The 14705-nt window shown below is 40.9% G+C and overlaps 2 protein-coding genes across 2 annotated transcripts; one reads left to right on the plus strand and one right to left on the minus strand.

Moving 5' to 3' along the window:
- Window positions 1–444: 444 nt before the first annotated feature.
- On the minus strand, window positions 445–4918 carry LOC113112376 (pleckstrin homology domain-containing family J member 1). The gene is made up of 6 exons (XM_026277922.1): window positions 4598–4918; window positions 2131–2198; window positions 1987–2053; window positions 930–1020; window positions 791–854; window positions 445–709 (listed from the first exon to the last, which is right to left on the minus strand). Exons 1-6 carry the CDS (start codon window positions 4689–4691, stop codon window positions 632–634), a joined length of 462 nt encoding a protein of 153 aa, XP_026133707.1. The 5' UTR covers window positions 4692–4918; the 3' UTR covers window positions 445–631.
- Window positions 4919–5076: 158 nt separating this feature from the next.
- Window positions 5077–9414, plus strand: LOC113112372 (splicing factor 3A subunit 2-like). The gene is made up of 8 exons (XM_026277894.1): window positions 5077–5195; window positions 6197–6415; window positions 6502–6548; window positions 6627–6736; window positions 7641–7690; window positions 7793–7933; window positions 8700–8768; window positions 8844–9414. The coding sequence occupies exons 2-8, from the start codon at window positions 6218–6220 to the stop codon at window positions 9099–9101; spliced, it is 873 nt and encodes a 290-aa protein (XP_026133679.1). The 5' UTR covers window positions 5077–5195; window positions 6197–6217; the 3' UTR covers window positions 9102–9414.
- Window positions 9415–14705: the final 5291 nt, after the last annotated feature.

Below are 14705 nucleotides of genomic sequence, written 5' to 3' on the forward strand. Positions count from 1 at the left end.
ATAATATGATTACGTAATATATTTACATAAATATTTGTATATAAAATACATTATTTCAATGAGAAGTACACTTTGTGTGTGTGTATATATATATATATATATATATATATATGCATATAATTTATTAAATTACTATTTAAACAGTGTGCTTCTCATGAAAATAATGACTTCTAAAAACGGCCTTAATTTTCCTTGTACAAAAACAAAATATTTTATTTATTCATTTTTTATTTTGGGGTGAAGTAAGACTTTTGCGGTTTCAGAGGCACAAAATCAAAGCAGCTAAAAGGTTTTACAGAAACTATAAAAATGTTTTTGATTCAAGCTGAATGCTACGAAGCCTCTTCAGTGCGCTTAAGGTGAAACTATAACGATTGCATGCATGTCAATGCATAAACCTTAGGCGATAAATGTGCCAGAATCAGTTTTTAAAAGGCGACCCCGTTCAGCTTGCCCTCATTAACAATGACCTTGATTTTAGGAAGAAACTTTAATTGCAATTGGCTCAAACTCAGCATACATTCATTACAGTGATATTACGCATTTCTCCCATAACTCAGGTCAGAACGTACAGTGATGGATGCAGGCAGACTGTAAAAGAAGAAAAACACAAGCAGAAACCCCAAACAGTTTATGTGTCCGCTGGAGGAAGACCACTGTTGACCTGAAAACGTGTTTCGTCTGATATCCCATACTGCTCCAGCGGGTCCTGCAGGAGATCACAGAGCAGCAGCGTGATTATTCATCTCTTACAGAAATCTGCTGCATTCATTAATAACCATTCCCTCACCTTGCCGGTCAGCCGATGGATTTCCGTGCGATAGTAGATCAGGTTCTTACGCATGGATTCATAACTGTGAGACAGAAGCAGACTGCGGTTATACAGATGGGAGACGCACGGCATGATGGGATACGTCAGAGACACACACCTGGCTTTAACGATGGCATCGATCCACTCCACACACTGCTCCTGAGAATCACATTCGAACAGATACTTCCTCTCGGCTTCGTCCAGAAACACTGAGAACAAGGAAGAGTGACGTCAGGGATATTTTAGTATAATCAATATACTATTATAGTTATTTAAAAAAAGTTTTATTCATGTTTTAAATTAGTATATATATATATTTTAAGTAATTTCCATTTTTATTATTTATTATTATTTATTTATTTTTATTATTATTACTACTAAATATTTTAAAGGAAAAGTAAGTGACGTCACATTTCACCAAAATTCAAATTTGTTATCACATTGAGATGCTTTTATTAATATTTTTCCATTTTAAAATAATTTTTAAAGTAATTTCCTTCTTTGCGATTTTGTTTTAATGTAATCTATATAGTTTTATTTATAAATTTTGTTTACATTTTTAGTTATTTTAACACATTAAGTTGAACTAAATGAAATGAAAATTGTTTTTTATTTCAATTCAGTTCATATTTATTTTATTTAAAAAAACGTTTTATATAATTTTAGTAACAACACATTAAAACATAAGAGCTGTATGTAAATGTAAAGCCATTTTAAAGTATTTTCTATTTTGAATGTGTTTTTTGTCAGTTTTATATATACATTTTTTTAAATGTTTATGTAGTTTTTACTTCAACATTTTTTTTATTCTTGTTTTACTTTTTTTGTACATTACATTAAACTAAACTAAATTAAATAAAATCTTGTTTTTTTATTTGTTTATATTTATCTTATTTCAAATAATAACAAAAATATTTTTATTATTATAATTTTAGTAACAAAAACCCTTGTTAAAGCATAAGAGCTGATGCTTTAAATTAAAACCAGACATTTATCAAATTGTTTTTAACATTTTCCATTAAAAGTCATTTTAAACAAATTTCCTTTGTTTACACTTTTGTTGTTTTTCGTTTTAAATTTTTTTTAAAAATGTTTATTTATTTTTTACTTTTAAATTTTTATTTGACTGACTTATTTTAGTAAATCACTGTCAGTGTGTCTGAAGCTGCTCTCACCGATGGAGAAAACCTGATCGTCTTCTCTCTCCACGCGACACTGTTCCAGCAGAAGAGCACCGATGGGCTGAAGACACAAGCCAATCAAACTCAAACGATCAACGATGCTGATGAGATCCAGATCAGACACTGGTACACACTCACCTCATCCTCATCGATCCGAAAGTAAAACAGGAAATTAACGATCAGCTTCACTACACGCCTCTTCACAACTGTTGTGGGAGATACAGGAGAATAGAAGTCAAACTCTACTGAGGCGCATCTCCAGACAACAAAACCAGTTCGGTCCAGTCTTGTGAGGCGCAGTCACTAGCTATTTTTAAAACTTACTTAAAAACGTATTTTATTTTTAGATCGCCTTTTAGTTGCTTTAGTGCACATTTAGTGTATACAAAGCATTTTTATTTTCTGTTGATTCATGTATTTCCATTACTGTTTTGTAAAGGTTGTTTTTTTACAATGCATTTTGAGAAGCTTCTTTTAAATGTATTATTATTATAAAAAAGAAAAATAATAATTGTGTGTGTGTTTCAAAAATAAGCCCAAAAATAAAAAAGTTTTGTTGGGACTTTATCAAATAATTTAGACTTTTAGACAATTATGTTTTTTGCTTGAGCCCTAAGAATAAACAAACGTAATTGCAAATTTATTTTACAATTATGATTTTTTTTCCCCCTCAGAATTAAGTTAAAATTTCGCAATTCTGAGTTTACATCTAGCAATTATCAGAATTGCAAAATAAAGTTTGAATATGGAGATAAAATGCTATTGCACGAAAAAAGTCGCAACTTGTAGCTTTTAACTTTCCTGCGTCAAAGCGACTTTAATGAATGCTTTAGTTTTTCACAACTCTGTGGATTATAAAAGAAACACTCAATTTCTTGATACTTTAGTTGATTCAAATGGGATTATAGTAGTTTTGTTGCATCATGACATCTTTTTTTATTATAACATTTATCGTAGGGCTGGGCGATATATCTAACGATATGATCATGCGCATCTAGTCAGTAAATCTGGTTCCGTGATTACCGCTAAATCGGCATCACCTGATTTTAAATATAGAGGCATTTAATAGACAAAGCCGTAGATCACTGACAAGCTACGCAATATCGCGTTCATTATTAAAGGCGATCCATCTGGGATAATTAACGCGATATTGCGTAGCTTGTCAGTGATCTGCCATTTGTTGCATTATGCGTAATTGTCGCATAATGTGACAGTATCGGTAGGTGCAAAACCGTTAGAAATTTGTGCAAAACGTCTGTGATATTCTATAAATATTAATAAAAAAAGCTATCGCAAATTGGCGTCATTTCCATTAATTGTTGTAAAATGTAATCTTTTCCTCTCACATCAGGGCAACTTATTTTGGTAGGCGTCTATCTTTAGCGAAGCAGCATGGAAACCGCTTCATATAATTTCTTATGTATGCCATGTGACCTGTAAAAGTTTCCATTGCAGTTTTGCGAAAATATTCCCTTTTAGAATTGCCTGGAGAACCACCTCATGCAAAATTGACGCATTCCCATTAGGTGTATTTTCAATTCACAATTTGCGCAATTTGAAGGGTAATTAAAACACATATCCTGACAGTATTATAGTGATGTTGCAGAATTACAGCTTCATTATAAAAGCCCATTTCCACCAATAACGACAGCTATAACAATATAGTTAAAAAAAAAATCTAAATTTAAATGAATGCTAATATAGTTGTCTTTATGTTGATAGTTCTTAGTACAAACAGGCCATACATTATAGTTTAAATTTTGGTGATTTAATGTTGAAGTAACCGATGGCGATCACTGGCGATGAGGTGAAATGTTGAACGGTTCGTCTATAATAGCGATTCATAATAGCGTCCATAATAGCGAATGCGATTTCGGACACAGTGCATCGACTGCATACTTCAGAATGGAAGGTGGAAGAAGTAGGTAATCCATGTTCTTTTCGACCTAATGTTTTTTGAATACTATGAATTCTGACATACTACTCGCCTCACACTGTTTTTTGCCTACGTTATAGTAGGGAATTATGCGATTTCGAACTGCATTCGCATCAAGAGTCGTCAGGTCACGTGACCTCCAATACGGAATTTGCATAAAGTCTATTTCTGTTCCATTGCGTCCGAACGTTGCGTAATATTCCCCTACTATATATTAGGCGAAAAACTGTACGTGAGGCGAATAGTACGTACAAATTCATAGTATGCATAAAAACAGTAGGCAAAAAAAACCTAGAAGACCTACTGCATCTGAAATTGCATACTTCTCCCATATTATATTAGTACGGAAGTACGCGGTTTCGGACGCAGCGGAACAATGTACTTTATTCAAATCTATAGTGGAGGTCACGTGACCTGACTCCTCCTGATGCGATTGGACGCTGCAGTGCGAACACAGCTGTACTCATAATAGCGTACTACTTCATCTATTACAGTCACATCTTTACAAAACAGAAATAGTACGAGTAGTACGCTACCATGCGATTCCGAACCTCCGCGTTTATCGTAGAACGGACAGTTTTCTAGGTCTGTGGTTGATTTTAACGGCGGCGATCTGGTTGTCTCCGCAGATATCCGTGACTTGATGCGGATGAAATTATGTTCTCTCACCGTCTCCTTTCTTCGGGCCTTTCATGCCCAGCTCGGCCGCTCTCTCTGACGGCTGGCGGCTCAGGAACACCAGCTCTTTCTCGTTGAATCGCATCTTCAGTTCTTCGACAGCAGTTTCGTCTCATTACAGCGCATTTTAATGATTAAAGACAGCAGTTTAGTTCCCAGCATCAGAGTCGGATCGGATACTCGTCATTCATACTGTCACTCAAGTTCCTCTGATCGCGTGCTTAGCGCCAAATGAACTGAAACAAGCGTACTAAACACACATAACACACACACACACATCAAAACACACTGTACCGAGTGAGCTGCAGGAATTGGACACGTCCAACCAGAAGAGGGCGCTGATGGTGTACCACTTTAAATAATAGTAAAAAAAAAATACAATTGTGTTTAGAATTTTTTATCCAATAGAAAAATCACAAAGGCAAGTCTGTAAAAAAAGCATGCCGGATGATGATTTCGCAGTTTAAGATAACATCGTTTCATAAGTTTATCATTAAAGCTGCGTACTTCTAAATAACAGGAAGAGGAAGCGCGTCGCTCCGCGCGCATGCGCAGTACAGCAGCGACGGCGGCGTGATCTGGACGTTGGGTAAACATGTTTTCAGAATGAATTTTCAGATGAAAATTATACTTATCTATGCTTTTGCAAAGAAAGATTTGAACCATAGCACTAAACTGAACTCTGGTCTGTTAATGCGCATTCGGGGTTTGCTATAATTCATTAAAAAGGCAACTTTGAAGTCCGTTCAATTCGTGCAGTTCTGTAAACACTTAACTGTGTGTGTGTGTGTGTTATTAGGGGTAAATGGGATTATAATATACACGTTAGCGTTTAATTCATTATAATTTTATTTCCACCTATTATGCTAATCAAGGGTTCTTGCTTTAAAAACATTCATTATTTTGGTGTCTATTTTTGTGTGTGTGTTTTTTTTATGTTTTGTCTGTCTCTGGACTTTATAATTTAACAAGCTGTGTTTGCTGTAAGAATAAAACATACTAATCTAACTTACACCTTCAGAAATCATTCTTAAATGCTGATTTATTACAGTTTTTCTGCTTTATATATATATATATAATTTTTTTTTTGGACCTGTGATACTTTTATTGATTATGTGGCGAATACATTTTAAAAGAACAGTGTTTATTTAAAATAGAAATCTTTGTAAAAATCCAAATCTTTATTAGCACGTTTTTTTTTACCAATTTAATATTAAATTTAATAATTGCTGAATAAATTAACTATTATATAACAATACAAATATTATTAATAATAATAAAAACAAAGCGTTTCTTTGTCACTATTCATGAAAGAATCATTAATCCTCCAATTATCATGATTTCTGAAGATCATGTGACACTGAAGACTGGGGGAATGATGCTGAAAATACAGCGGAGCATCACAGAAATACATTACACTTTAACACAGATTCACACAGAAAACAGATGTTTTATATTAGAATAATATTTAACTATTTTTAATGCATTTCAGAAATCCGAGCATGCTGAGATGTTTCGAGTTCTGCGAATTCAATCAGTCGGAGTCTAAGATGTTTAAACTATAAGGTGTTTTCCTCTTCTGTGATTCAGTGTGAGGACCGGGATCTCATCATGGATTTCCAGCACAGAGCCGGAGGGAAAACCGGCAGCGGCGGCGTCGCCTCGTCGTCCGAAAGCAACCGAGACCGGCGTGAACGCCTGCGACAGCTGGCCTTAGAGACCATAGACATCAACAAAGACCCGTACTTCATGAAGAACCACCTGGGCTCCTACGAGTGTAAACTGTGTCTCACGCTGCACAACAACGAGGTGTGCGCTCCGAGAGACTCTCACACACTTCACACACACTCGTCCTCAAACATAACTCTCATCCTGCCTTCATGTTCCTCTTCTAGGGAAGTTACCTCGCTCACACGCAGGGCAAAAAGCATCAGACCAACTTGTGAGTGCGCTTCTGATGATCAGGATGGGGTTCAGTGTAGACGCGGAGTTTATTGTGTTGTGTACTTTTCTGTTTTAGAGCAAGACGAGCTGCGAAAGAGGCGAAGGAAGCGCCGGCTCAACCCGCTCCAGAGAAAGTCAAGGTTGAAGTGAAGAAGTTTGTGAAGATCGGGAGACCGGGATATAAAGGTGAGACGCTGAAACATGAGCCTTACAAAATATGATGCATTTCTTCAACTGTTTGTGTTTATGTTCTTTCTTAATTTGCAGAAGAATGCCAAACACACACACACACACACACACACACACACACACACACATCTGAATCTGAGATTATAATACAAATGTTGGATCATTTCTCAGCCTGTTTTCACTGCATTATGCTTTATTCTGATTTCAAACATGAGCATCTGTGCTATGTTTTAATGCATCCGAACAACCACAGAATAAAAAAAAAAAAAAAGCAATTTATTTATGCATTTCTTTGACATTAAATTGAGTATTTGAAGATATTTTTTAACTCATTTGCAAGTACTGTATGGTTTGACACGTAGCTGCTTTTGTTGTTTTGAAAAGTGCATTAAAGCTGATGCATGAATATAATTAAAAAAACCTTTTGAACCTTTTTCTTTTATGCCAAAAATCATTAGGATATTAAGTAAAGATCATGTTCCATGAAGATATTTTAGTAAAGTTCCTACCGTAAATATATAAAAACGTAATATGCATTGCTAAGAATTAATTTGAACGAATTTAGAGATGATTTTCCAATGTTTAGATTTTTTTTGCACGCTCAGATTTTCAAATAGTTTTATATCGTCCAAATATTGTCCTCCTAACGAACCACACATCAATGAAAATATAATTTATTCGGCTTTCAGATGATGCATACATCTCAATTTCGAGAAACTGACACTTGTGACTGGTTTTGTACATTAAATGCATGAAGTCTAAAGAACCAGTGATTTAAAAATATAAATAAATCCTTATCCAACAATCACAAACAACTGGACGCTCCTTGAATTCACTAGAAGCTGTGGTCCAGATCTAAACGTCTTTGATTAACAGATGTACCTGTGTGTTTCTCTCATAGTTACTAAACAAAGAGATCCAGAGATCGGACAGCAGAGTCTGCTTTTCCAGGTACATTTCTATAGTCTTTTGAACTTTAATGCTCTTATCATCTCTTGTTATTTCAGTATGCATGCCTGCATTGATATAATAAACGGTGTCCTCGTCTTTCAGATTGATTACCCAGAGATAGCAGAAGGCATCGGGCCGAGGCATCGCTTCATGTCGGCGTATGAGCAGAGAATCGAACCTCCGGACCGTCGCTGGCAGTATCTGCTGTTCGCAGCCGAGCCGTACGAAACCATCGCCTTCAAGGTCTGTCTAAAGACCAGTCTCGAGTCTGTAGCAAAAGCCAAAAATACATTGAATGGGTCAAAATTATACATTTTTAATTCATGCTAAAAATCATTAGGATCATGATCATGTTTCATGAAGATATTTTGTGAAGGTCCTACTGTAAATACAGTATTTTCCGGACTATAAGTCGCACTTTTTTTCATAGTTTGGCTGGTCCTGCGACTTATAGTTAGGTGCGACTTATTTATCAAAATTAATTTGACATGAACCAAGAGAAAACATTACCGTCTCCAGCCGCCAGAGGGCGCTCTATGCTGCTCAGTTCCCCTGTAGTCTACACTGAAGACATCGAGCGCCCTCTCGTGGCTGGAGACGGTAATGTTTTCTCTTGGTTCTTGGTTCTAAATAAATGCGACTTCATGACTTCAGTGCATCATGACGTTTTTTTGGACTGATGCGACTTATACTCAGGTGCGACTTATAGTCCGAAAAATATGGTTATATAAAAAAAAATCATTTTTGATTAGTAATATGCATTGCTAAGAATTAATTTGGACAACTTTTAAAGATGGTTTCTCAGTATTTAGATTTTTTTTTGCACCCTCAGATTCTTCAGTAGTTGTGTCTCTGCCAAATATTGTCTTCCTAAAAAACCATGCATCAACAGAGAGATGATTTATTCAGCTTTCAGATCCCTTATGACCGTTTTTGTGCTCTCGGGTCACACATGCAAATGTGCAAATTTCTGATTTTGTAATTTTTTATGGTTTCGCTCATATTTCAGGTTCCCAGTCGAGAGATCGATAAAGGAGAGACTCGTTTCTGGACACACTGGAATAGGGAAACGAAGCAGGTGAGAACGGATGGGTTAAATCGTTTGTGCTGCTGCTCCTTCATGTGCTGAACACAAGCTCTCGTTCTCCTCCAGTTCTTCCTGCAGTTTCACTTTAAGATGGAGAAAGCTCTGGGTGCTCCACCGGGTCAGCCGCCATCGCTCGGCATGAAGCGTCCTCCTTCACTGATCACTGGACTCGGTCCACATCCACACAGTGACTCCATGCCCCCCCCGCCGGGAGGAATGCATGGGATGCCCCCTGGAGCCCCCATGCCCCCACACATGCCCCCCCCAGGAGCCCTTCCTCCTCACCTGAGGCCGCCGCTCCCCATGGACGCCTCGCTCCACTGACTTTACTTGAAGCTTTTACATATAATGCGTTGTGATCACATGATATGCATTCATTATTACATCTTTAGAAAGTATAATGCATTTTTAACTTACAATTATATAATGCATTAGAAGGCACATTAGGAATATTTTTTTAATCATGCATTATAAATAAAAGCTTCACTTTACACTTTTTTTGTTTTCCCCCCTTTATTTTCATGTGCACAGCTCTGTAAATGTGTAGTGATTTGACTTGTGTGCAAACAATGTCCAAATGTTGCTGTTGTTGTTTTTTATTAATAAATAAATTAATTAATGTGCTGGTCTTTTCTTGTATACCGTAACGTCTGAATGAAATGATTCCTTGAATGAGAAAAGATGTTAGAATTATGTTGCGACAGCACATAAATTAAAAAGAAAAAGTATGATGTGCCACAGATAAATATTTTATTATATATATACAGGGGCGGTGTTAGGGGTGGGCTAAGGGGGCTGGAGCCCCGAATGTTTTCAGTAAAGACCCGAATATTTTTATTACCACCATGCCATCAATGAGTTTTCATGCCCAATAAAGTAATTTATATTAGAATTTAAATAAATAAATATCACTTGTGTATAAAAGGCTCTGACGTTTCTGGGTGCCTGCCGCTTTAAGACTCTTCTTCGGTGATTACGGGGAGGAAGTGTGTAGTTAGTGTGGTTATAGTGAGTTCGGGAAAGTGTTCAAGTTCAGCAGCATAGTTCAGCCTACATACATGTGTTGTGTAGTTTTCTTTATCTGTTCTGAACGATCCAGCTTCCAATATTTATGTTGAGTTCATGACAAAAAACTATAATGACAATGCAGGATATTGGAATGTTCTGATGAACACTGCTGGATCTCAATACAGTTAATTGAAGAAATTACATCTCCTCGTCTTCATTCCTGTGTCCTGATCGATACACCATCCTGTTTACTGGCTAAAACCCTTGACGAACTAGCCCTGCTAGAATACCTCATTAACATTGGTCCTTCGAGCCGGATTACAGTATTCAGGATGGAGTCAGATGAAGAGATGTATCCTGATGTGAGACCTAAACGTCAAATACGTCGACCTGTCAGACTTCAGGACTTTGAAGTTGACTATATGGGATATAGTCATCGTGATCAGCACCAATGGGGCCTCTCATCCCCTGCCTTGGATGGGAGGGCGTTCCCTTTCCAAACAGCCTACCCTCACTCTAGTGGCTTCTCTGGGAATGCTGCTCACCCTGAGTTTCCTCAGCTAGCCCCAGACCACAGCCAGAGGAGGGATTTGGATGGGCTTAGCCAGCCTGCGCGGACACCCTCATCCCATCAGAGCCCATATTTGGATTCTCGTTTTTCTGAGGAAATCCGAGCTATTCGAGAGGAGAATACTAAACTGCTCCAAACACAACAGGCCTTTCAAACGGGCATAAAGGAACTCAATGAAGCACGGCGCGAGATGAAAGAGCTACTGGAGGTAGCCCGCTCACTGAGAGCAGACCTGGCCCAAGTTAATAGTCCAACCTCAAACTATAGTAATCCCACGTCTCCACAAGCTGATGCTGTAGCCTCAAGGAGTTTCGCTGTTGCAGCACACTCAAAGGAAATGGAGCAGGAGGACTGGCCTGATCCTCCACCCTGGCCTGAACCTGAAGAGAACGTGTCAAGAGGGATGTGCAATCTCAGGGTTGATGAACAAGAGCTAGACAATAGACATCACAATCTTTCCCCTGAAGCTAGAGTATGTAGGCCTTGTAAGCCTCCACTGCCTCCTCAGTATCCCGCTCCTACTACCGATAAAGGGATATCACCATACCTCTCTACACGACCCTCTCAGTTGCTCACACACCCTGCCCCAGCTCATGCACCTGTGATGCAATCAGCGCCTGCCCGAACCTACCATCCATTAGCAGCCACTGGAGCGGTACATGGCATGCCACCACCTAATCAGTTGATGCAGCCGCCAGGGAATGAACAAGTGTATCGAGGGCCCCAACCCACAATCCCAAAGTTCATTCACCCGGATCCCAGTGAATTTGCGCGGCTTCGCATAGCTCTAGAAAACCTACTCCCATCTAATGCTACAGAACTCTTCAAGTATCAAATACTTGTGGATCATTTAAAGCTGGAGGAAGCTAAGCTTATAGCTGATGCTTATCTAAACTCACCCAACCCCTATAGTGACACTATGTCAGCCCTCCATGACAAATTTGGTCATCCTCATCAACTTGCCTTAAAGAAGATAGCAAGTGTTCTAGAAACCCCCGAAGTAAGGCGTGGTGATACTATGGCATTCCAGAAGTTCTCTCTTCAGATACAATCTTTAGTGGGCTTGTTGCGGACTCTAGGTCCTGAAGGGGAAATTGAACTCAACTGTGGCTCACATGTTGCTCGTCTGCTGAGTAAGCTCCCTCCGGAACAGCGAGCTGATTTCCGTCGACATCAGTTCAAGCAGTTAGGGGCGACCCACACGCTACATGATTTGGCAGAATGGCTCCGCTATGAATCATGGTGTCAGGGCTTCGACAGTCAGGCTACTGGACGCAGCATAAAGGAAAGGCAGAATTTGAAGACTGATGGTCGTCCTGGAAGACAAACAGTGACCGTCCTACATGGAGCTGGTGAGTCAAGAGAGACAGCATCTTTGTACCAAAAAGAGAGTTCAACCAGCAGAGGGGTCAAGAGTAAAGCTTACTGTGCCTACTGTGAGAGTACTGAGCATTATCTTAGTCAATGCAGTGCAGTCACCAAACTCTCCAAAGATCAGCTTAGAGAGTGGATACGGGTTAACAAGCGGTGTTGGCGTTGTGCACGAACTCACCAAGCCGCTCAGTGCACATTGAAGAAACCTTGCAACATCTGTCAGGGAAAACACTTACTGGCTCTTCATGAGATAAATACAAGAGCAGAGAGGGGCAATAAAGATGTAGCTGTTAAAGAAGAGAGCTGCTTAACCAGCTCTGCGGCTGACTCGCTCTACCTGGACAGACCTGGAGCCGGGAATCGAGTCATGTTAAAGGTCGTCCCTGTGCTTGTACATTATGAGGACCGAACCCTTGATACCTTTGCGATCCTTGATGATGGGTCAGAGAGGACCATGTTGTTGCCAGCAGCAGCTAAGTTTCTTGGCATAAAGGGCACTCCTGAAGCGCTTCCTTTGCGTACAGTCCGACAGGACATCCAGATCCTCCATGGCCACACGGTGTCTTTCCATGTCTCACCAGCCGCAAACCCTCACACCAGCTATAAGATCAATGGTGCCTTCACGGCTGGCCGCCTCAGCCTAGCACAGCACACTTACCCCATTGACCGTCTGAAGAGGAAATACAAATACCTAAGTGGCATTCCCCTACCTGCCTTAAGAGATGCTCAACCTACACTCCTTGTAGGCTCTGACAACCCTCAGCTGATAACACCTGTCGAACCAGTCAGGCTTGGTCCACCAGGTGGCCCAGCCGCAGTCTGTACCAGGCTCGGGTGGACTCTTCAAGGCCCTACCCCATTCAGGGGGCGGCCAATCCAACCTGCACAGTGTCTGTTTACGTCATCTGCGCCACCAATGGATGAGCTTTACAAGCATGTTGAGAGGCTCTGGCAAGTAGACACTGTACCTTACCGACATGAAAGAGAGGTGACGCGGTCGAAGCTGGATCAGCAGGCTGTAGCATTGCTTGAAGCCAAGACGGTCCGTACTAATGTAGATGGAATTCTTAGGTACGCCACACCATTGCTGCGCCATCCAAGCATGCCACCTTTGCACTCGCCAAAGGAGTCAGTTATGCCCATGTTACGTAGTACTGAGAGGCGACTCTTAAAGGACCCTAAATTAGCAGATGCGTACAAGATGGAAATGCAGAAGCTCATAGAAACGGGTGCTGTGAGGGAAGTCACTGAGGAGACCTCTACCAAAGAAGGATGGTACATCTCACATCATCTCGTCAGCCACAACGGAAAGAACCGCCTGGTCTTTAACTGTTCTCACCAGTACCTCGGGCAGACCCTGAACCAGTACCTGCTACCTGGCCCTACCCTTGGTGCCCCCTTGCTGGGAGTCTTATTGAGATTTCGTGAACGTCCCATAGCTGTTAGTGGAGACATCAAGGGGATGTTTCATCAAGTCCGCCTCATCCCTGAAGATCGCCACCTTCTAAGGTTCCTGTGGCGGGACCTGAAGGTAGAAGAAACCCCAAGAACATTTGAGTGGCAAGTTTTGCCTTTCGGCACAACCTGTAGCCCGTGCTGTGCGATATACGCCCTGCAGCGCCATGTTGTTGACCACTGCCAGCCGGACGATGACCTGAGATTCTCGGTTGAGAACTGCTTTTACGTAGATAACTGCCTGCAGAGCGTGAGTACACAGAGTGAAGCTAAACTGCTGGTGGATCGCCTCAGGGATCTTCTGATTTCTGCAGGATTTGAGTTGCGTCAATGGGCTTGCAACAATCCAGATGTCCTGAGTCATTTGCCTCAAGAGGCCAGATCTGAAAGCCTGGACCTGTGGCTGGCGCAGGATAAGTCCAATCCTCTGGAGTCAACACTCGGTCTCAGCTGGAATTGGGCAACCGACTCCTTGGGTTACAAACATAGGCCTGTGTCCTACGAGGTACCAACTCTGAGGAACATTTACAGAGTTCTAGCTACTCAATACGATCCCTTGGGATACATGTTACCTTTCTCTACCCGAGCGAAGCTCATCATCAGGCAGCTGTGGGATAAGAAGCGAGGCTGGGATGACTCTAACTTACCCGCCGAACTCCTGCAAGCCTGGTCCAGCTGGGAGGCTGAACTGGAGTCCTTACCTTTCCTCACATTTCCACGTGCATATGTTCCGGCGGACGCCAACCTTGAGGGTGCTACCCGTGAGGTGCACATCTTCGCAGATGTGTCTGAGCAGGCTTATGGAGCTGTAGCCTACATGAGAACTGAGGACAGGGAAGGCCAGATCCACCTGTCGTTCATCCTTGCTCGTTCACGAGTAGCTCCAAGACGCCTGCATTCTATCCCACGCCTGGAGCTTTGTGGAGCTCTGGTTGCAGCACAGCTGGCTCATGTCCTTGAGAGGGAACTAAGCTTGACAGTGGCTCGAACTGTGTTGTGGTCAGACTCCACTACAGTCCTAACCTGGCTACACTCCCAGTCTTGCCGATACAAGGTCTTCGTAGGTGCCAGAATAGCTGAGATACAGGAGTTAACAGGAAAGTGCACTTGGCGCTATGTGGACTCATGTGGAATAATCCTGCTGATGATCTGACAAGAGGGAAGACCCTGGAGGTCCTAATAGATCCCAACCGATGGTCTCAAGGACCTCCCTTCCTTCTTCAGAACCCAGCCACCTGGCCAGAAAGACCCAGCACTGAGCCATTTGAGGACAATGTGGAACTCCGGAAGACCACCTTCTGTGGAGTAACGATTACCTCACCAATATCAATCAGCAGGGATGACAAGGTGTACCAAACCTGGCAGGAGCTCATAGATGCCACTGCTCTAGAAATCCTAGGACCAAACCCTTCAAGTTCAACACCTAATGCTGAAGAGTACCAACAGGCAGAGAGGATTGTGCTCCAGCGAGCCCAACGACAGTCATTTCCAGAGGACTACAAACTCCTTGCAGCTGGGAA

This window comes from Carassius auratus, chromosome 2, assembly GCF_003368295.1.
Source record: "Carassius auratus strain Wakin chromosome 2, ASM336829v1, whole genome shotgun sequence".
Lineage (NCBI taxonomy): Eukaryota > Metazoa > Chordata > Actinopteri > Cypriniformes > Cyprinidae > Carassius > Carassius auratus.

Coding starts and splice junctions, on each gene's coding strand:
- LOC113112376 (XM_026277922.1), bottom strand. CDS start 4,691: ATGCGATTCAACGAGAAAGAGCTGGTGTTCCTGAGCCGCCAGCCGTCA. Junction 855..929: donor GATGCCATCGTTAAAGCCAG/GTGTGTGTCTCT, acceptor TCTGTCTCACAG/TTATGAATCCATGCGTAAGA. Junction 710..790: donor TCCATCGGCTGACCGGCAAG/GTGAGGGAATGG, acceptor GATCTCCTGCAG/GACCCGCTGGAGCAGTATGG.
- LOC113112372 (XM_026277894.1), top strand. CDS start 6,218: ATGGATTTCCAGCACAGAGCCGGAGGGAAAACCGGCAGCGGCGGCGTC. Junction 7,691..7,792: donor AGCAGAGTCTGCTTTTCCAG/GTACATTTCTAT, acceptor CTCGTCTTTCAG/ATTGATTACCCAGAGATAGC. Junction 7,934..8,699: donor ACGAAACCATCGCCTTCAAG/GTCTGTCTAAAG, acceptor CTCATATTTCAG/GTTCCCAGTCGAGAGATCGA.